This window comes from Cygnus olor, chromosome 7 (assembly GCF_009769625.2).
Source record: "Cygnus olor isolate bCygOlo1 chromosome 7, bCygOlo1.pri.v2, whole genome shotgun sequence".
NCBI classification, from domain to species: Eukaryota; Metazoa; Chordata; class Aves; order Anseriformes; family Anatidae; genus Cygnus; species Cygnus olor.
The window spans coordinates 2658281-2681766 of NC_049175.1; the positions used below are offsets into that span (position 1 = coordinate 2658281).

General features: G+C 40.5%; 1 protein-coding gene across 50 annotated transcripts in view; it reads right to left on the reverse strand.

Annotated features, from left to right (window-relative positions):
* Positions 1 to 552: 552 nt before the first annotated feature.
* The window catches only part of KCNMA1 (potassium calcium-activated channel subfamily M alpha 1), a 481181-nt gene continuing 458247 nt past the window's right edge, over positions 553 to 23486 (reverse strand). For 19 of the 50 annotated variants that reach the window (XM_040562756.1, XM_040562749.1, XM_040562748.1 and 16 more), the window contains 5 exons: positions 17174 to 17368; positions 15956 to 16074; positions 14670 to 14894; positions 12565 to 12593; positions 553 to 6887 (listed from right to left, as the gene is read on the reverse strand). In XM_040562756.1, the coding sequence (XP_040418690.1) occupies positions 6733 to 6887; positions 12565 to 12593; positions 14670 to 14894; positions 15956 to 16074; positions 17174 to 17368 (723 nt within the window). In that variant the 3' untranslated portion in view covers positions 553 to 6732. Of the gene's footprint in view, positions 6888 to 12564; positions 12594 to 14338; positions 14895 to 15955; positions 16075 to 17173; positions 17369 to 23486 lie in introns of those variants that run through there. The other 31 variants (XM_040562747.1, XM_040562755.1, XM_040562764.1 and 28 more) reach the window with 4 other exon arrangements.

The window sequence follows — 23486 nt, forward strand, 5'->3', positions numbered from 1 at the left end:
GGCTAGTCCAGGAAAACGCAAGAGGGCATTAGGTGCCTGCGTTCCTCTTAGTTCAACGTATTAATAGCACTGGTTTCACAACTACAGTCTTATTTGTGACTTGGTGCTACAAGTTACACAATGTTTTGGGACATGGCCTGTCTCAAAGAAGATGCAACACACAAACAGAGAAATCTCTCCTTGATTTAGAACACAAATACATAAATTTTAATCTGAGAAAAATACAAAATGAAACCATGTACAAGTTATGTACAAACCCTTTTTACAGGACAATATATTTTTCCATGATTATTACATGTGATAAAGTCAGGTAGATCATTTCTGAGCACCACCATTTGTTCTCTCGCCAATCCTTCATGTTAAAATGTAAAATGATGAAGTCATACTCCTTTTTCTCCATGAACCTCCTTGTAAGTTGATAGCTGCTTCTCAGTGTACTTTTTCCCCAAGCCCACACCAGCCTACAACTACATAGACAGGTGTAGCATCAAAATATGCTGTATACATGACTTTGTGTGTGGTTTCTTGGCCTCTTTTTATTTTTATTTTTAATTGTCTACTTATCTATTTTTCTGAGGAGAGGAAAAAAAAATTAGCCGTGACCTCTCCAGAAATGCAAAAGTTCACGTTCTATCACTGACTTTTCTTTTGCTTTTTCCTTTTTTTCTTACTTTTTTTTTTTTTCCCCTAAACTGACGTGACATTCTTTGCATTGGCTAGGCATGTGTGTCCCGAGATATACCGTCACAGTAGTGGCACTCTTGAACGGCTACTTGGTGTAACTTCTGCTGACCTTTTTGCATGGCTCCGTTTTGTAACTGTCTAGTCAACACAATGCTCGTATGCCCCATTTTTGATTTCTGAAAAAAAAAAATCTCTTTTCCTATTACATGCACTCAACTGCCTATATATCATTGCTGTTGTTTTTAGGTTATAAAGCTCTCCTTTAAATTGCATTGACTGAGGCAGAAGGAAGCTTTCCCTTAACCTCACTGAGATTCTAATTGGATGCAGCATTACCGTCTTTCAGATTCATAAGAAGTTAGCTATTGCTGTTATTTAGACCCAAAGTGATACACAAGTACTTCTCACATTTTCTTTCCTCCCCCTCCCCCTTCTCATTTTGACAGTTACCAGTAGTACAGCATTAGATAAAACAGAGACATTATACCAGCAGCATAGAAATCTATTGATTTCAGTAGAATTTCCTTGGTTCTATAGACTACTGAACATTAGAGACTACTTAGTTTCACTATGGCTGCATGTTCTATAGCAGAGAATATTTCTCTGTGCAGGATAGCTACACTGGTTGCATAAATATAGCTTTGATAAGTGCTGAGGCAGACTTGACCCCACTGTAGGCCTCATTACTGTCGCAAATGGTGGCCACAGCTGAGTGGCTTCTTGATTCCTTTCTTCGTTTTGGATGGGGGTTGTACCGACAGCTACAGCTCACTACAAAAACACTACAGATAGTATGCCTGCTAACTGAATATTACCGGATCTATAAATGACATCTACATATATAATGAAATTAAAAACAAAACAGTCTGCCAGGCATGGGCTTGGTAAAGCACCTTCGGAATCTACATGAAATAAAATTCATGTTCAAATGTTGTGGTCAATGGTGGTTCGGATGGCAGGGAGAGGACAACAAATGAGGGAATACACAGACCTCTTCTTTCACCTGTTTTTTTTTTCTCTTTTTTTTTTCTCTCTTTTTTTTTTTTCTTCTACATCTGCCATTGACCGTGGCTGATGTTCCCAGGCCCTCGTGACACAAGGAAAGGATTTCTGTCTTCGCTTTGTTCTGCTCTTCCCCTTTTGCATGCTTGTTGGCTTTTTTTAGGCAGATTTTGAACTAGAAATGAAAGGTGGGACGCATGCTTCCTTTGATGCTGAGGAAATTCACAACCATAACAGCTTTCCCCATGAATTTTTCCCCCCACCCCATCCTCGGTATGCTCTCATTTCAAATACATTGCTCTGCAGTAGCCTTTAGGAACATGCTTTGCGATGAGAACGTGTGAATGCCTGCTCTGTTTTTTTCTGAGTCCGTGTGAGTCGGCTGTCCTGGGGAAGTTGTTAACAGGTTTATGGATTAAATGGCAAGTGACCGGGCAGTGAGGACAGACGTAGGATTTTTACATTACTGCTTCCATCATGCATCCGTTTACGCATCCAGTTACTGTGGTACTTTCTAGACTTAGCTCGCACCCAAACAGAACCGCCAAAAATAATCCTCTGCAATTGAATACATTTTCCTTTCCTTCTCTTATTCTATAAAGACTTCAGGATGTGCAAATACTCCTTGCGTTGGCAAAACGAAAATCAAAACCAGACCACACAACAAACAAACGCCAACAGAGTCTCCTCTTGCTACCTGTCGACCTGTAAAAAAAGGGTTTAGACTCCATTGTCCTAGTGTCCCGTTGCATATTCAGCGTCAACCCCTTTTCCCATTTTCTATATTTGGCCGAGGACAATTACGCCTTTCCCTGTGCATGTGATCTGACTCATTGGGTTGCTTTTCCTTTACAAGTGAAAAATAGTAAAAAAATATTCTTTACTGTGTCTAAACGTGGCTTCCTGTACATCCACAGCTGCTACAACAGCCTATAGGCTTCTGAAAACCCAGTGACTAGACATCTGTGTGGCTCAATAAGGCTGCACAGGGTCCTCATTACAGTCATTTTTACCGTCTTCACCTTGTGTAAGTATCGCTGAGTTTCCCTTCATACACACATGGGAAATAGTTACACACTGACATTTGTACGAGGACCTGGATGTCCCTGCCGTGCTCTTGCTTGTTCCCTGTCCTCACGCGCCTGTCTTTGGGGCTGCTAGGGTCGCTGTGTGCCATAGGTGGAATAATAACCTTGTTCATGAACCTGTAGTGCTGCTTAAGTGACCATGTCCCCAGCCAAGAAGCTTGTACTTTGAGCCACATGTGCCTGCTGTTTAACCACAGATGCTGAGTTCAACACGCAAGAGCTGTCAACATGGATGGCATTTTTAGACAGTCTTTGCAGTATTCGAGAAGCTGTTTGTGGTTGCCTTTTTTTTTTTTTCCAATTTTCTCCCTACCAAACAATATATTGCATGCCCATTGCCTTACATGCACCACTGAAACAGTCACATTGAGGCCTTAACCATTGCATTTAGGCTCAGACTATCCTCTTTACGCATTAACTTGTGCTGTGTGTGGCTGTCAGGCGGCTGTGCACGGTGCTCTGCCCAGGCAGCACCCTGTCCGATGCTGGGGCAGCAGGCAATTTTGTCCTTTTACTTTGGTGCTGGTGCGATTCAGGGGCTGAGTTAAAATACTGCCCACTAGACAGAGACCTGCTGGCTTGCAGGCACTGTGCGAGCATGCCACCACGTGCATGTGGGGCATAGGGCTGGCAGCACACTGTAAGCGTACGGCCGGCATGCAGCTAGCCACCTAGAGTGGCTTCTCTGTGTTCAGACCATGTGAGACCAGTAGATACATTTCCTCCATGTGTTAGCCCTTGGGTAATGTATGCCCTTTCTCTTTGTGTACGTCTTCACCCCATCTCTCCCCGCCCCCCCCCCCCCCAAGAAAAAAAAAAAGACAAAACTGTCATCCTTTGGTGGTGGTTCTGACCTGTACCCAATACTTACACACGCCCCATATACATGTATCTGTATCCACACATATATGTGTGTGTGTGCATTCACACATGTGAAAACACACACATGGTATCCACCACCTGATTTACAAACACCAAAGCCTGTTTAGCCTTGATTGGTCGTGCATACAACTCCTGCGAAAGCACAAATTCAATTTTTTCCTTCTCTTTTGAGAGAGGGGTAGGATTTCTTCAGGAACCTCAAAATTTCATTTCTCCTTCAGTCCTCATATTGCCCATCAGCTGTCCTTAGGTGGCTTTCCCAGCCCCTCGCTGTGATGCCACATAGCATATCCAAACCTTAGTGCTGACCTTACTATGGTGTTTAATGGTTGAGGTCAAAGATCTCTGAGAGGCTAGCTACATACTCCTCCATCTAATTGCTAGAAGCCAGTCCTGAGCCTTTGATCACTGAGAAGAAGAGCAAGAAAGTATTTTTGATTTCTCTTATGTTTTCTATAACTGGGAAGTCCAAACAGCACAATTATACCTGCTTGTCTCTCATTTATTGATCTATTTTCCTACCCTTATATACAGACCTATCTGCGAGAGTGATCAGAGCTTGTCCTTTACCTGTGTACAGTTGGCAGCTTGGCATTTTAGTGTATGATGGTTACCCGGGACAGACACACAAACCTTAACGATGTAGGACTGTGGTGTTTGATTCGTTAGTGTGTTTTATACTTTGAGTACTCTATTCTGAAGGAAGGACGCTCAGAACTGGCACCGTGTGCACAGGTGTAATTTGCTATGCCCATAGCTTACACACCAGTCTTAGAAAAAGACAATTAATGTGCACTTGGTGAGGTCCAACACCATTTTCGAGATTTCTCCTGTACGCGGGACTGGCTTTTTCCACTGAGGTTAGCATGAAAGCAGTTCATAAATGAAAAAGGAGCGCTGACTTCAATGAAAAGGCCTAACACGATCCATTGCAGAAACTGGATGCAGATTATAACATGTCGTTAGCTCGAGTGGCATAGATTGGAAGAACGCGCCCAAATCATCTTCTGTTCTGGGACTGTGAAATGAGATAAACATGGTCTAAATAGTAACGAGAAACTGCTTAAACTGTTTCGTTTCTTTGCAGGAGATTGAAATATTTTAAACGGTCCAATTCTACATATACCGCATAACAATTCCTGTTATTTTCTTTAAATACCTATTCTACAAAATGTAACAACAAAGTAGTCGCAGTCCAAGAAGTCACTCCAGCATAAAGCCTATTAGGTGGTAGTATGGTTACATTTGTACCGCAGCCAGTGGACAAACATCGAGGCCGAGAGAGCTTAGCTTAAATGCTGGATTACATAGTGGACATCATTGTTTTGACAACATATTAATCTGCTTTGTATCAGGTTGATTCACGGATATTTCTCTAATGATAAAAGTACCACGGTATGTTTTATTGCAGTATTTCACAATTCTGCGGAATTACAGAGCCTACGGTTATCTTGCACCATGAAAAGCTGCCTTTCCTACTTACTGGTTCCTATGTTTTTGTTTTATTCCTTACACAGCCTTTTCATTTATTTTTTTTTATTCACACAATTGTATCTGATGTTGCTACTTTGAGATAGACAGGTTTACTGAATCATTTAGACCACCAAATGCTTGGGTGAATAGATACTGCAGCACAGATATGAGACCGCTTTTCTGTCTGCTGGCTAGAAAGCTTGTTGGCTGACACAAAAGGCACCTGTCGATGGCCTTTTGTAAGGTAGAATAAATACATTCATTATTTTTACTTTGATTTGGTTATTGCCGTACTTTTAAGCGTGGTGTCCCCACAAAGCAAACTAAAATAGATACATAACGGGGAAAAAAAGACACTGCCAAACTGTGATGTCACTTGGTACAGCACATCACTGACAACAGTGCATTGACATGTTGTCAAGCTGAGGCAAAGCCACGGCTTTTTATCCTGATCAGCGCTCAGCAAAGGCAATTCAATGCCCTTCACAGAGGCTTGGGCTATCACCACAGGTCTGGGGCTAAAGCTTGCTGCAGATCAGGAAGAATTTGAGTCGGATACGCAAGACTGATGCGGACCCATCAGCACTTCAGAGGTAAGAAACCAACAGAATATGGTGGATGAGAACGCTTATGGCTTATGAGTTCACGCACTGTTTATGCGCTCCAGCTCACAGTGCTGTAACGCGTGGCAAAGAAGGAATTGTCTGGAATAAGCCTCTGCTGATGCCGGGGTTGCCATTTATAACAAGTGCTGCCTGTGAGCGCCCTGCCTACGCGTCCCTCGGCTTGCGGTGGTGATGTTCCGCAGTACACTTGACATCGTGGAGGGCTATTGAGGATGCGGGGCTTCTGCTGGGGCACTACAGTGCGTGGGGTGGTTGGACTTGCATGTCACTGGCAATGAGGGTGAGCTGCGTATGGTAATAAAACCAATAATGTCTCAAGAGTGTTATGTGTACAAAAATATGACTTTCACCTTTGAAAATAAATAGGTTCAGTTTATTAAGAGCTGGTGTCAATGCTGAGCAAAATACACATCCTTCCGTAAAGAAACATGTTGTGGACTGTTCTTTTTTTCTTTTTTTTTTTTTTTTTCCTTCCTTTTTTGGGGGTTTACTACAATACAAGTTGGGCCTTCACTTATTTCCTTTTTGTAAATATCTCTTTTGTCTCCCTGGATTATATAGCCTTATAACTGTGACCATCATCCTCCTTTAGGCCGAAGACTGGGGTGTGGTGTTTTTGGTTATTATTTCCTGTCTTAGGAGTCCGGCCACATCTGCAGTTTTTGAAAGGGAAAATACTTTACAATGAAGAAAAAAAGAAAAAAAAATATATTTTTCCTAATAAAGAATAATAATTTAAACTGCTAGAGGCTATACATGACTAGTTCTGATTATGTTCATTTAAAACTGAAAGTTTCCAAAATACATGGAAGCAATATTAAAGGCAGACAAACAAAGATCTGTCTACTTTGTTTCCCCATTACGCTTGCCCTTCGTAACTTCTCCATCAGTGGTTCGGCATGTAAGAGGAATAAATGTCACGTCACCGTTCATGAAGTTTGTCGGGCTTTAAAAAATTAGTTCTGGCCTTGAAGGAGTCAACATTCGTCTTCAACTTCTCTGATCGGTGGTATCAAGCTGCTTGTGGATTTGTATTGATTGATCTGATTGGCCATGTGAGTGCTCATGGGCTTGATTTGAATGTTTCTGGGATAGGCATTATCCGGCTCATCTGTAAACCATTTCTTTTCTGCTAGGGAGCAAAGTGGGTAGAGACAGAATAAGGAGGGAAAATGAGAATTTCTCATTAGTGAAGCACACAGACACACAGACACCATAACAAGGGGAGGGGGTAGCAGTCAGTGAAGTCTATAGAGAAAGGGCCATCAATAGAAGGTGACTTTGACTAATTACTAGTGGTACAGTGCATTAGATTAATGCCTCTGAAAATACTTTTTATAGACGGAACATGACGTGTTGGCATATTTGATAGAAGTTAAAGAAAACTGGCAGCTTGTTTGTTGGACGTGAGAGCTTTTGTACTTATTTTTTTTCATGCTCGAGTGAACGTCATCTGATCCCTTTTTTGAACTAATGCTAAAAATAAAGGGTTACACTGAGAAGCCAGGGAGAGCGGTTGGAGTAAGGGTGATGTAGGAAAGAGCATGTGAGTCCTATACAGAGAAGTACCCCAAAAGTCAAAGATGTCTCTGAACTGTTTCAGCTGCAGGTGCTTGCTCTCATGCACACCGAAGACCCACAGGGTGTCCCACAGCTCTTGTGGCCAGAGGGACACAATCCTGCTGGGGATGGCTGTGACTCAGCTGCCCGGCTGCCAGTCCCTCGGGTCTGGGATGGTGTGTGACCTACCTGATGCTGCGGGAGACTGTAGTGGGGTGTCAGGCCTGAATGGATTGGTAGTGATGCGTGACAGCAAGGCAAAGGAAGTGAGAATGTCCTTACAGGAATATCAGAGGGGACCCTGCTTCTTTCATATCTTTCGGCAGAGCCCGATCATAGAAGGAATTCTACGATACTGATCTGGGGTGGGCTGGGAGCAATGTGGGAAGGAGGGTGGCTGCTGAGAGGCTGTAATACTGCAGCTACTACCTCACTGCTTAGGCTTGCGGTTGCCATCCTGCATTGTTCATAAGCAGGTGTGGACAAAAACTTCTCAAAATTCACAGCGGAAAAAAACAAAATCGCCATGATTTTCTTATGCGCATCAGAGAGCAAGTACTGGTATAATTTCTAACTGACAGATAAGGAACTTGGCAGGATAGCTCCATACAAGGACTTGGAAACGGCTTCTCTTTCTGTGGCTTATGGTCCTTGCATGCTTGTGCTTTGACACAGATTTGTGAGGAGGATCTCCGCTCTCCCACCTCTCTCTGTCCCTCATTTCCAGAGGTGGGTGTGCAGAGCAATGAGCTCACGTGGTTCTGCAGATGCGATTCTGCAGCGGTGGCGTTTCCATTGCTGCATGCCATGTTTAACATGAGCCACCACAGAGCTGCTGCGCTTACATTTATACACTGCTTCTCATCCCAATGGGGAACCCAAATAGCTTTGGAGGCCTTGCTTTCTCACCATATGATACAAACTAGCACTTCTGCTTACCCCTGAAATGCTGCTGTATCCTGGCTGGAATCGGGGCAGGAATGGGTGGGGTGCTCATTTACAAACGAAACACAAAACAACAACAACCAAACCGAACGCAACAACACACGCACACAACTAAATCCACCTCAGACCAAGCACAAAAGCTTGGGAGGTGAGGCCAAGAACAGAAATAGGAAGACCGGGAAGAGTGAGGGACAACCATCTGAGCGCAGATGCATTAAAAATAAGCGACTAGCTTCAAAGGTAGGGGCTCTGAAGAGCTGCATGGATTTACTGACTTACTGACCTTCTCAGTCACTCTGGTGAATATGAAATTTAGGCAATGAAACCTCCTACATATTTAAGGTGTCTACTTGCAACGCAAGCACGAAACCCCAAACTCGTGAGGGCTTAATCCCTCTTTTTTACTGATGTATTTGTCACCTGTGCTTATGCAATTATAACAACATAAAAAAAATTTAGAGAAAGAAGTTATATCAATTATTAGGGGTTGTTTATTGAGGGTAGGCAGATTTGCTGCATTTCTATTCCTATATTCAAAACTAGATTTTTCTTCTTTCTACACTATCCCGCTCACTTTAGGTTAGGGTACATGTTTTCCTGCCCGCTTACAGTTGCCTGAGTCGGGATGTTGTTTCTTCTTCCATCTCTCTCTCTCTTACCTATTAAAATTAAGTTCCCTTTGATTTGAACAGATTGGACGATAGGAATTCATAATGTTACATCCCGCACACTGAAGCTAACTGATTAAGTGCTTTAAATTATTCTTCCTGACACAATGATAAAGTTACAATCTGTTTGGAGATGATCTACAGCTTGCCAGGCTCCTACTGCTTCTTTCTACATTCATTTATCTTTTTGTCAGGCAGCTAAAAAAAAAAGGGGGGGGGGGGGGGCAGGCCTCAATTCCATAGATCTTTTAAAGTCATCAGAACATCTGAATTATTAATGAGACTTTAAGGGAACAGCTCCTGATGGGGGCTGGTTTAGGAAAGGTTGTAGGAAAAAAATTTTGGGAATGTGTACACATGAAAATAATTTGGGCTCCATTTAAAAAACCATTTAGTTTGAGTGTGACACATGAACCATTATGCATTTGTGGAAACCAATTTTATGTGATCTACGATTAAACTAACCTTTCCGAGAGGTGTAAAGTGTGATGGTTATCATATTTTAAAAGCCTTGATAGATCACATAAACAATTTCAATCTAACAGTTTTCTAATGGGTTGTGTTTAAAATGATTTCGAGGTGAGTTAAGTGCCGTGAACTTTTATCTCTAGATTACTTTTTACCATACGGTGCACAAACTTTCCTTGCCAACAGAGCTTGCTGCAAGTTATTGCAATCTCTAGAGTGAGAAAGAGAAGAACGGTGCTAGTACTATGGATCTGGGATGAACTGTGGTGAGCGAATAGTGATTCCATTGCCCCTTCTTTCCCTGGAATGTGTACCGCAAGCCACTTCTTTATGTGTTACTGTTTACAATAAAACTCATGTCAGAGAGCTGATCTTCACAAATTGACACCATCAAGTCTCCTTCTGCCTTCGCTTGGCAAGTAATTAATACGGATAATAATTAGTAAGTGCAGAAACCTGTAGATTCTCCTTTCTTTGGCTGGTTACATTTCGTTTTTAGGTGAGACCTCGATCTGGGCATTATCATCTCCAGCATCTATGCTTGGACCCGGCTTTACACCTGTCTCAGCTCTTTTCTGCTGTTCAAAATGCCCGTTCTGTCCATTGCCCTCTACACTTTGAAATGGGAGGTGATTGACACTCCCCATCGTCACTTCGGGCCACTGGTGTGTTTTGCTCTCAGTTACTAAATGCCCTTCTTTGATCCCTCACATGCTTTTCCATATTTTCCTTACTATGTTTTCAGTCTTTCAAAGTCTAGGTGCAGAGCTTTAGGTCTCTTACTAACCATAAACAATTACACCAACAAAACCACAGCCTTCTTCCTTTAAATCTGTCCAGACAAAAAATTTCCAGGTTTTCACATACTGGTTTCTCCTCCAAAATAGTGGTGGTTCTCTGTCACGTTCTGTCTGTTTCTCTCCTTTCTGGCACATGGATATTGATCCTTACCATATGCATTTCTGTGTTACAGAGAGAACGAGCCTTTTTTCCTATTTTTTAAACAGAGCTCTTCAAGAGAGTCCCTGATCTTCTTACTCTACTTGACGGATTTGTTTTTGACATCACTTGGGAGATGTTGGAACAGCTAGGTACCTTCAAGTATCATGAAGCGGAAAACATTTACTTCCTCTCAAACGTGTGCTCGTGTTTGTAACGGGCTATCAGTGCCTGAATGCGTCTGTGGAGGTCTACAGGGCTTCATACTTGTATTGCAAATAAATAGGTACTACTATCCTGTGTAGGACTTCCCTGCGGCATCAACATATATCAATGATTAATCATACAATGATCAAAATCGACATTTCATCGACTTCCATTGGACTCTCACACTTTTCCTGAACAAATTTTTTGCTCTGGTGCTTTAAAAATTCTGGCCTGAGCAATCATGTTTGAATAAGTGTCAGTGTGAAACACCCTCTCGTCTGAGCAGAGGCACAGAAAGTCCCGGCTAAACATGCTGCAAAATTTTATTAAATCTGTATTCTCACCATAATTCCTGGTTAGTTTACAATCCTTTAAACAAGGATTTTATTTTTTTTTTCTTTTTGTGACACCTCCATCTCAACTGTGTGCGTGGCCATGTGTTTGGGTAGCCCCTGCCCAGGTAGCATGTTTAAAACTAGGCTGAAAACTCTCCTCTGCTGTTTCTTCCCATCTGAGAATAATTAAATGAAAGTTCCTCTGCTCTCTTAGCGATTCTTGGTTTGGCAGATGCATATCTCACTTGAGGTAGGCAGGAAGTAATTTGCAGGGATAGAGGAAAAAAAAGGAAACTATTCTTACCTTCTGGGCAGGCCTTTATTTTGCTCTGAGACAGTTAAAGATTTGGGACAGAAATGCTATTCTGGACTTCCTCTTGTTTTTTTTTTTCTTTTTTTTTTTTTTCCATTTTTTCAAGTGGCAAACTCCCTACTTTGACAAGGGGATTTCACTGGAAAATGTCTGACTCTGCTGGTTTAGGCCAGTCGGAACCTGTGCCGAGAGCCTGCGGGTATGCAAGATATTATTTTGTGTCGACATACAGATCCACAAAGTCACTTACAATCCTAGTTTCCATTGTAGAAACCATGCTGGGACTGAGATAAGTCACAGGACCTCCATTTAAGGCTCTCATTTGTCCATCTGTGGACATCGGTAATAGTGCAGTTTTTCCACTTTCACAACTATCAAGGGTAGCTACTGGGAATGTTTGATTTGGGATAGGTGTCTGAACAAACAGGAGATTTCTTGGTATTTTCCAGTATAAAACTTTGACTGTTCCTCTACGTTTAATGACCGACCTTCCAAAGTCCTTACTATTTCCGTATCGGAACATTGTCACTGAAAGAAACTATTGGGTCACTTAATGGTGAAAATTGCTCAAGGCATAACTGAAAGTCACAACTTTCGTCCTGCAGACTTAAGGTCAGAGGACAGAGGAAAATAACTTCGATATGATCTGAAGACTTCAGATATTAGATATTTCTCTTCTGTTGCTCACAAAATAGACAAGCTGTTTCTCTAATGCAGACTGTTTATGTTTTTTCTTATTTGAGCTGCACTGTTATACAAACACCATTTTTTGGTAAAATCATTATTATTTAGTATGTGACAAGTGGCTACATATTAACACTCTTCCTTCCTCTACTAAATGGAATACAGATAAAACATTAATGGAAAAGCATTTTGGTGTCAAAGCCATTAGCATTCCTCCAAAATGCATAACTGCTCTCCGGTATTTTCCATCAATATCGCCAACATAAAAAGATGCTCATGTGCATACACGAGGGACGGGATAGCAGGGAGGGGAGGAACGGGGCTAGAATGAGGAATGGGAAATTACAGTAATGTCTGCACCGGGGTAGGCGTCTTCACTGGGCGGGAACCTGGGTGTTTACGAGAGGACACGTGCAATTAGAAAGGCAAGCAGATGAGAGGATCAAAAATAAAAAAGGATTGAGCAACAGCAGCAGCAGCAGCCAGTTTTACTTCCGGTTTGGAGGGAAAAAAAGGAAAAAAAAAAAACAACAAACAAACACCCAAACATACAAGCCAATAACTGCATAAAGTTTGTAACTACTTTTTTTTTTTTTTTTTTTTTTAATCTCACAAGTTTTCACAAGGACAAAGTTATAGAAGGAAACCCACAGCAGTTGCTAGGTCATGCAGAACCATTAATTATCATACCTTGGCCCATTCTATTCATCCTTGTTGCACTTTAGAAAAAGAAGTAAGCTATGTAAGTTTTACAATGCTTTTAAACTGTCATATTTCCTGTTGAGCACTTTAACTGGCACATCCTTGTAGTCATAAATATTCTCGGGGCAAAACACGATAACTTTCTTTGAAAGAATAAACACACGAATGTGTCTTTATGATCAAGAGCAACTGTAATATACTTGTTTGGGGGGGGGGGGGGGCGACCAAAATTTGCCGCATATTTCACTGACAGGAGTTACAGATGCGTTTGAATGCACACATATGTATATACTGCATTCCAATCGTGCTTAACACTGCACGGTGGCACTCTCCGTAGCCCGCTTAGATGGTTCCAGGTTTTGTCAGTAAAAGTGCTTGGCTTCTTTGTCAAATCACACAGCAAGCAATTCTTCAAACTTATCATGCTTGGGGAAGGGGAAGGTAGAAAACAACACTAACCATAAAAGCACCTTGTCTGGGTTGGCTGTTACAACGCTCATCACTACCGTGTCAAAGTACTTATTTTCCCCCGTACACTTTCTTGCTGGGTAGCGATGTGGCATGTTTCTCCCGGCCTTCCTACCCATTACCCTGGGCACCTCTTCACATCGCCTAGAACTATTTCTATATATTTTGGAACGTTGGCATTTGACATTAAACTCTAGTCCTCGAGTATCCTTTTTGTGGCTGTCTAGGATAGATTCCTTTCCACTACTTCATTTACCTCCTTGACACAATCTCTGGCTGGGTGAGTAATTGCTGAGAATATGCAACAACCAGAATCTGGCATGTGCCTAGAACATGATGCCTCGGAATAGTGGATGTTTTCACCCCGGCCCTCTTGTTCTGCTCGTTAGCCATCTAGGGTGCAGCACCTTTTCTTTCCAACTGGGAGAGGAACCTCTCAGATCTCAAAGGTGCTCTGTTGTCTTCCCTCGTATTCCTGCTTAACGTGTACTGGCACACCCCTCTTATAAAAAAACAGCTGGAACATTGCCTGGGATTTCCAGAGGGTCCTTGCATATCGGGACTCTCGTTGGAAGATTTATACCATCACTCTAACTAGGAAACACTAAACTACCATCTGGGGAAAGGAATAAAGTCCCCCGAGAACTAATACTTAAGCACAGAAAAATGCTTGCTCTTTTCTGAACATTATTTATTCTATACATAAGGTGACTAATTCACCTTTTAAAGATGTAAAAGTCCCAGCAAGGCAGTTTTTATTGACTTACGTCTGATATTTATGATACATATGGCTTTTTATCCCAAATGTCAAAAGTGAAAGAAAATATAGCTATTTCTGTGGCCGTATAAATAGACAGAATAATAATTTAATATGCAATTAGACTCTTTCTAAATTGAAATTAAACCATTGGAGTTTGACAACTCCATTCCCAGACAATTTCAGGATTAAAGGGGAAAAAAACTGCTATCTCCAAAAGGCTTGTATTTCAGAGAATAACCTAAAACGAGCAACTTCATCCCTGATGTTGCTTTGGTATAAAGCAGGTGCGTAGCGATAATGTATACAAAGAGTGTAAGCCCTATACAATATAAGCTTTGAGAGTAAAAAATTAGTGTTTTTGCTGTTGTTGTTGTTTTGCAGCTGGTTAGTTTTGTAAGCTTCAACTACATGTGGTAACTCCTGTAAATATGATTATAAAAACCTACAGCAACATACATCAACGCTTCTGTGCTAATGACTTCTTTTGTGTAACTCTAACATCAAAAGTGTTCACATTAAATACACTCTGTTTTCTGATACGTAGAGTAACTGCAGTGAGTTATTTAAGTTTTCAATGTGCCTATGGGTTTTAGAATTTTTATCTCCCCTAGCATCATAAATAACTTTTTGGTCCGTCTGCTTTGTTGCTGTTGTGCTTAAGGGTTTTATGGTGGTGAAATAAAAATGACAATCTCATGCACACTGTCATACATATGCAAAAAATGTGTACAAAAAGGGAGAGCTCCATGGCAAAACAGGGAACGTTACTGTTGGACACATTAACTGGGGAGAATGGGAGGTGAATGCAAGTTTCACACACAGTGGGAGCAGGTACACACATCAAAGTCTATCTTCCTGCACGTACTTCTGTTTTTCCCGGGAATCCCTGGTCTTGGTGCGGTTCGGTCGGTTTGCTGTGGATGGGATGGAGTGAACAGATGAGCTCTTCTTGCTGGAAGAATAGGAGGAGTGGGAGGAATGAGAAAGACTGGCTCGGGACTGGCCGGCGTTGTGGTCAAATTGCATCAAACAGAAGATCAAGTCTGTCGGCACAAGCTCAAACTCGTACGGTGGGTTTGTGATAACGTAACTGGAAAGACAGAAAAGGAAAGAAAGAAAGAAAGAAAGAAAGAAAGAAAGAAAGAAAGAAAGAAAGAAAGAAAGAAAGAAAAAGAGAAAGCAGGTTTAGATCTCACCTAAAAAATTATTCTAGAGATGTTACCTCATGAACACTTATCCAGATTTCTGCCTTTCTGTTTCTTCAATATATACCTGATTTTAGCTGACATATTACCAATTATTTAGTGCCATCTCATGTTAGATATCGCTCTCTGGATGTTTGTTGAGTGGGACAGACATACTGAGTAGGATGTTCTCCAAAGGAACTGCATCATGATTTTTCAGAGAATACAGCATACAGCTCACCCTCCTATCTCTAGCTGCATTGGAATGCAGTGACTCTAGCAAACAGATTCCCATATTGATAAAAAGCAAAAACAGACCTACCAGCAATGTCATTTTCAAGCAGGTTCAAATATATATTTACTGTATGTTTATTAAATATTTAAATACTGTCATCTGAGCAAAGAATACAATTATTTGTCTGGCTTATGACTGTACCTAACACAAGTATATCAGGAAGGTGGCAGTGAGGTTAATTTATTTTCACTTTATATTTTTTTCCATTCCACCTGTGGATTCGTGACATCACCAAGCATTTATAAAGAGAAATCCACACGTACAATGACCCAACATTGCTAATATACATCACGGGCCTCACATACACATTTCTCAATTTCAAGATTCCACCACTTTCAACCAATCCTCTTTGAAGTGTAGGAAAGAGCCCAATGCTAACATCTTTCATGCAAAAAGCATTGTACATGCTCAAAGTAACAGGAATTTTTGGTATGGGCAAGAAATGAATACAAACCACAAAGCTCACTTCTTTTTTCATTTGTTGGTTTGTTTTCAAATGCATTCGGTGCTGGAAAGAGATCTGGCTTGGCTGCCTCAGGGACGGAAGTCTCTTATTATTCTGACCACTAATCCCAGGTATAGCAAGTACAGTGTCAACCTACACTGATTCCTACTTCTACCCACTTTGTCCAAATCCGTACGGATGCAACTCCTTTGGTGGACTGGACTTACCGTTTAGTGCATTGGCTGGGAGTGCTTAGATGTGCATCCCTTAATCGATAAATTCCAAAGCAAAGCATATTGTATGTTTTCAGTGCTTTACAAAATAGATCTCCGTAACAACCTCCATCCTAGGATTGAAAAAAAAAAAAAAAAAAAAAAGGAGGTAAAGAGAAACAAGAGAACAGCACTTTTTTGCTCTTTTCTCGTTTAAAACCATGACAGTGCAGTGGATTTTCAGTAGGATCTTCTACAAATCCGACAATGTATAGACAGCCTGTTTTTAATATGAATTTCCTTACCCAAGACAATGAATAAACTACACATTTCGTTTCACATAAAAACAAATATATAAAATGATCATTATTTTTGACAGCCTTGGTCCATGAAAAGTTACCATAGTGGTAAGAGTGAGTAACTTGCTTTCGGATGGAAATGCAATTTGGATATCAAACGAGGCATAATTCTACACATTATATTATCTGTTGTCCTACTATTATTCATAGTTTTGACTGGTTTTGGCAGTAGCTGTACTGTCATCTTGACAAATAAAATCGCCGACAAAGACAACTGGAATAAGGGATCTGAGGAGTTAAAAGGATACTAAAACCTCTCCCACTTTAAAAAAATGCTGATATGTATGCCATATTTCATAAATGATATCAAATAATTGCTTTGACTAGCAAAACACATTAGTTTTTAACTAATTACTTTTTAGCTTTTCTCTTACGGTAGTGGAGTGAGAATGTCGGAAAATTAGGCTTTCAGTATAGTTCATCCATAGCAGAAAACAAACCTTGCAGCTTGGTTCCCAGGCTAATACGTATATTTTAACTGAGAACTGAAAGCTCCGTGCAAAAACTAAATAAACTTATCAAAACCTGATGAGGGTGTACATATTGCTCATGTTTACAGTGCATTATGATTAGGAGGGTTCTTTCCTCCAAATTGGCTCATCCATCTCTATAGATGACATCTACGAAGAGCCAAGCTTTTCTTTTTTTGACTCTGCTTGAAATACTCAGGAAAGTACACTAGGAGGTAATGTAGCTTCTTAAAAAGCGTAAGAGCAAACCTGACAGCTGCGTAGGAAAGTTTCAAACCATCCAAAACATTTGAACCGAATAATCAGAATGATGCACCAATTAGGATAGATTTTTGATTCGGTCTCAGACACAACACATAGATCACAGGACCGGCTTTGGTCCTACCTCTCTGTTGTGATCTTACCCCTAGGTCTGCAAATGGCCCGTCATACAAAGCCAACTGAGCAACTCGACACCTGTCCCTGTTTGCAAGTGTCTGTGGTGTGCTGTAACCTCCTCTCAATGCATTTTCCTCAGCAATCAGTGCTTCCAGCTCCGGTGTGGCTCCTCCTGTTACCAATGTCCGTATCAGTGTGAGGATATTGTCATTGAAGTATGTCTGCCGAGATAAAAGAAAGCTCTTTAGGCAAATACCATTAAAGTCACAACCGAAGACATCCAAATTACAACTTTTCTGGGTTTCTGCTGTTTAAAGTTCTCGGCTGTCTCTTCAAATAATTTTATATAGAAAGTGAAAAGACAGCAGCCTCCAATTACTCTATTTGCTTCTATCCCATTAGGCTCCTATACTAGATCCTTCCTTTTAAACACCAATTCAGGCTGATTTTTGTTAAAGTACAAAAATTTGAATGATTTATGTTTCCTATAATTGGTGTTAGTAGTGATGCGATGACTGCTTTCCTTCTCATTGCCTTCATGTCTAATAATGGGCTTTAGGACATGTAATTGTAAAATTCAGACCACATTTACAGCTTACGCAGGCTAGATTGCCTCTTTACTCTTGTCACCAATTCGTTGGGGAGCTGCCTTTGTGCTGCAAATGTCATTACTTATTACTGCGGCTGGACTCTAGCAGTCTAACCGAGGTATTGTACTAAACATCTTATTACGAGACTTGACAGTGTTCAGACATAAGCGTGTATCAATTAAACATCTCGAGTTCATTCCAGATAAATGTATGATGAGTTTGGGATCCTGGTCGTCCTTTTAAAAAACTCTAGGGTATAGGGTAAGAGTGGTTTATTAGGAAAGATTTACTCCACACTGACATTTTGCCAGCATCTGTACCATTGCTGGTCTGTCAGGCAAACAATGGGCATTTTAAATATTAATTTAATGCCGGATGAATGACTTTCAAGTTCACTTGAAAGTATACTGGTATAGTTCGGAGAGACACACTTAGGTATCTGCAGTGTAACATACTGGGAAAAAAAATAATGATCAACAGATAAAGGAGACACCATCGCTTACGCCAACACCAATGTGTGGGTTTTCAGAAGCTTTGCGAGTGTGGAGGACGTGTGAGAAGAAAATGAGCTAGCTGTAGAGTACACGGGATTCACATTACTACACTTATGACTTTTGTTGAACTTAGAACTTGGAACAAATCTACTCCGACCACGTGAAAAAAGATACTGCACTCTCAAAGAGCACTTGTTATCCAAATACCTTGATAACCTTTTCCAACGACATTCATTGCTCTATCCATATAGTGCAATTTTCTTTAATACATGGGTAAACTGAGGTACAGACTGAAATGTTTTATCCTGAGATAAAAATGCAGACCAGACTCCCTATCCATGTTACTCTAATAGTCTTTCTTTGCATAATGAAACTTCAGTTTCATTGTTTCCTTGATATGACAGATAAAACAGGCGAACATGAATTCTACATGGCAATGGTTTTCACCGTTACACTGAAGTTTCAAAACTTCAGGCACCTCTGCTTATTTCCATAGCCATATATGCCATTCCCCTCTTGACAACATTAGAATGAGAGGAAAATACTGTTACTGTTATGCAAGTCCTAAAGCAAATCTTTGCATCCCATTAGCTCCAAATGTTTAAATTACCCTGGATAAGGCAGTATGTATTTTCAAATACGAAGTGTACTGTGAAGAGTAGTGTGACATTACCTGGGGTTCAGGAGGAATTGGTCTAGAACAACAGCTATTCTCTAAACAGCTCTTACATATGTGGATGGGCTATGTAACCATTCAAGTGTAATTCAAACCTTTCTAAACATATGGAAAAATCATTGTGACCCCTTGCGAGACTGTAAGTCTGGAGTGATTATATGACGTTTAATAAGTGAGAGACCAGACAACCTGGTGTGACTGTTTATTCTTCAATTAATTACTTGTTTCTTGATGTCACTGAGGTGGGATTCACAGGTGCCCTTTTTGGCAACACTTTCCACTCCACATTATACTAGGGCTGTATTACTCAGTTTACTACAGATCTCATATTAAACTTGTAAATGAAAGCAGTGGTACAACAATTTATCAGGTCAGGCACCAGTCACAAACATACTGGCACCAATGAAATAAACTAAAACAACATAAAATAAAATTGAACCTCCCCCCCCCCCCCCCCAACCCACTTAGGACAAAAATAGGCCCAATTCTGACTTAAGTCAGAATACGCCAACCAGGAGTAACTCTGGGAGCCATACACTACTATGAAACTGATGCAAATGAGAAACGAATCAGGTCTATTGTCAATGCAACTGAATGCTGTCACCCGAGAAGGGCCTCCCACTGCTAGACAAATGTTGAGGCAAAGCTACGACACTTATTAGCAAAGGAGACACCATTTCTCTTGGAACAATGGCTTCTTTTGGGTTTCTCGCCTGACTGATGTGGATGTCACCATTTAATCAGATGGATGAGTGCAGCCAAATGATGGTTTTGTTTGTTTGCCATCAATGAGTGAAAAGATTACAGCTTTCAGGATGGACTGTGTTGGCATTGCAACTGACCGGAAAATGCCCAGACGTTACCAAGAAAGGATGGGTGAGGAGGAAGTGGTCTCTTGGCATCTTTTGCTAAATAGGGTTGCTTCCTGCTGTACTAATATTTACGGCTCCTCAGGAAAAAACCATCCACCCCTGCTTTCAATTGTGACAACAATCAGACTCCTTTCACTGCCTCTTGCCAGTTTGGAGCTGGAGAACACTGAAAAGATGAACTAGCTGATATCCATTTCCTTTGGAATAATAATACACTGAAATTAATTTGAGAGTGATCTTGTACTTGCTCTGTGGGAGGGTACATGGCCTGGATATGCCAGTACTTGTAAGGAAGCAATCCACAGAATGACTTTGGAAAGGTGCTGCTGTGCTTAAAGTAACACGGCACTCTCCAGTAATGGCAGTGATTTCCTTTTCTTGGCTGTAAAATCAGAGCTGAAGACAGACTTGTTTGCGGCTGCCATTATCCGTACCCCACAATGAACATCTGTATAGTGTCATTATAATCAGCGTCTTCAATGCGAATATGACATAGGTACCAGCTTGATAAAATAAAAAATGAAATGCATGATAGACACTAAAGCCGGGTAAACAGCAAGGAAATCCTGGCATAGATATCTGAGGTAGCACTGCCACCTAGCCTATGTGCCCGAATTGTTGTGCGGCTCTTTCTGATGTTTCGGGGACACTTTCCTGTTTGTTCAATCATTTTTTAAAGTATAATTACCAGAGCGCTTATGTTTTGCAGTTAATGCTGTCAAGCCTCTTAAACTAATTGGTCTTTTACAGAAAATTTAACTGAAAATTAGCACATCTTTTAATAACATTGCTTTAACTTTAATAGCACTTTTCATTTATAATTACTTTAAAATTGTCATTTTCCAAGTCATATCACCATTTTTTAAAATGTTTGCTAGGGTGTTTTTTAATATGGATTTCTTCTAGGAAGGCCCCTCCTCTACTGTGTGCTGTTTTTTACCATCTCTTTCATGCAATTGTTTTAACTCCCTTTTCTTTTGCAGTCGGAGGAATTCTGTTGAATGGATAATGTATATCCAAACATGGGGAACGACTGAACTAACACCAGTAACTTACTAAACAGTTACTAAACAGTTACTAAACAGTTCTTTAGGACAGAATAAAGAGCAGAAAAAAACAACAGGGTATTACAGTATTTGACAGTGTACTGCTTCTCAAAATAGTGTCCAAAATATAAAGAAGTTTGGAGCACTTTGTGGTAAATGATGCTGTTTGCTAATCACCTGAACAGACTCACGCAAAAAGAGTCTTGCGTTTCACAATACCCATATAATAGATTAAACCAGTTTATTTTCTTCCTACATAAGACTGTAGGAACTCTGAAGAGGGAAGAACTATTGAATACAGGATGTACTGAAAAGTTGCTTTTACCTGTTTCACTTTCTTCCACTCTGCTGCTTTTGCTTATATGGAGAAATAGGATTTTGTGTTATAAAAGAAAAACCTAGACCTGAAGTTCTAGCACAAGGACATACATTCTAGGATATCAGCTGTTAAATTTTACTGTCTGGTTCTGGAGATCGGAAGGGAGAAACGCAGATGCTATCTGGTCTAATGCCAGCAGTATGTATGACAGGAATGCCAACCTGCCAGAGCTTCTCTGGTTTCCTAGTTTAGGCACCAAAGGGAAACACAGGCAAGCTTTGGCTCTCAGGCCAGATTTGCAAGCCTTTGAAAGTACTGCGTGTTGATAAAACTGGTTTGCTCACGTGCACTGGATTTTCTGAAATAACTATCTCAACATAACCCAGAAAAAGACAAAGTCCTTCTCCTCAGAAAACCAAACACCTTGCTTCTCTTATGTCGTGTAAGTTTTGTTTAGATGAAAACAATCTCTTTACAACAACTTCTACATTGTCTAAAAGATGCTTCTAATCCCCTGGTTATTACTTTGGTGAAGAAAATGTACTTTGCTTTCCAGGACTGGCCCCACCTTGAGTCTGACTACAAATATTCCTTCCCTGTTTTTGCATATGTTATGACAAAACCAATATTACTATATCGCTCAAGTCTCTGATGACTGCAGATGTCTCTTCACAGACATAACAATGACTAGCTGGTGTGCTTTAACAATAGCCACTGCCACACTTGAAACTTGAACCACATGTGTGGTCTTCACACAGAGTACAATCAGGCACTTCAGCTAAAGCCTGGAGAGATGACTGTTACCAAGTCATCAGAAGGCAGTGCAGTTTCTGAGCTCATTACTCTCTTCTGAGCAATGATCTTCAAACTGCCACAGTGTGAATCACAGGCTTTGCGATACGCTGCCTTTGCTGCAGAGGACAAACTGGAGATAGCCTGTAGGTGGCCTTTTGAGAAGTACACTTAATTACGCATTTTACCTTTGATCTAGGAAAATATCAGACAATTTCAAATTTCAAATGTCTAATACTATCATGTACAGGAAATAACAATAACACAAAAGTAATGACTTCCAGCATTCAGAGTTGATTCAGTAAGTGACCACAGGTTTTCTGGGATTTGCGAGTAGGGTTTAAACCACTATTCCTATATTAATAAAGTTACATATACTACAATACTATTTCAACACTGATTAATACTGTTGAATTGGTATTCCATAACTGAATACTTTAAACAACGCATTATACTAGGCAATGTGATTTGAGGATACAACTCTCCATAGACACTTCATAGAAAAGGATTACTGTGCAATACATATTTTGTCCCTCTTTTTCTACATATAAACTTCCTTCAAGTTTCAAATTGCCTGGATGTTGGAAAGACTACTGTGTGAATGGGTAGTATGCCACTGTCTACTCTTATTCTATTTTCTACTCTTTCTGACACCTGTTTTTCTGCAAAACTCCACTTCTGTAAGAAGCGATTCATTCTTAATGAAGCAGTTCACACAGTGTGCATTTGTATTTTAGCACACATGAGGAATTGCCATTCCTGAGATATCAACAGAGATCATAAATTGGAACTTTGCTATAGAAATTAGGAAACAATAAAACTCAGTCACTAAGTGGACTGAATAGTGAACTATTTTCTTGTCCCAAAATGAATTGGCAAAGGCCTGCAGAATGTGATTTATTTCCTTCTGACAGAATTCCACCTAGTTGCATTGCAGACTGCAACTAATAGGATGAATGTACAACTGCACATCTCACAGTTTATAGGATTTGGGGTTTGGTGTGCCATTACTGGGTTGAAGTTAGGCACACTATATAGATGATGGACCCCAAAACCGAGCGCACTCTAGAAAACCAGGGATAATACAGTGCAGGTAAATTAGTTTGCGTGAGAAATGCTTCTTTCCTTGGAGAACTGTTGGAAGAAGCATACATCCTTCCCATGAGAATAAGGACAGTAAAGGGAAACCATCTCACATATCTTACACTTTCTGGAGGGTTAGGAAGAGTTTTACATTTCCAACTCCTTACTAGGCCTTTGAGGAACGAAAGAGAAAATAACACTGCCACAAATCAGCAATGTGGTGAAAGAAAAGATGGAACAGTGACCAATTCTAAGTGGCTGATCCTTAACTTGTCTTCTTGATTTTTTTTTTCTTTCTTGGTTGGAATTTTCAATTCCTGTTATCACACTTCTCTGGCTTCACACTACATATAACATGACCACTTAGCTGTGCCATTGTATGAAAAAGGTCTCTGTTGAAGAAAGGAATTACAGAAATGGAGGGACGTGTTGTCAAAATCTAAACGTGAATGAAAGATGGCAATAAC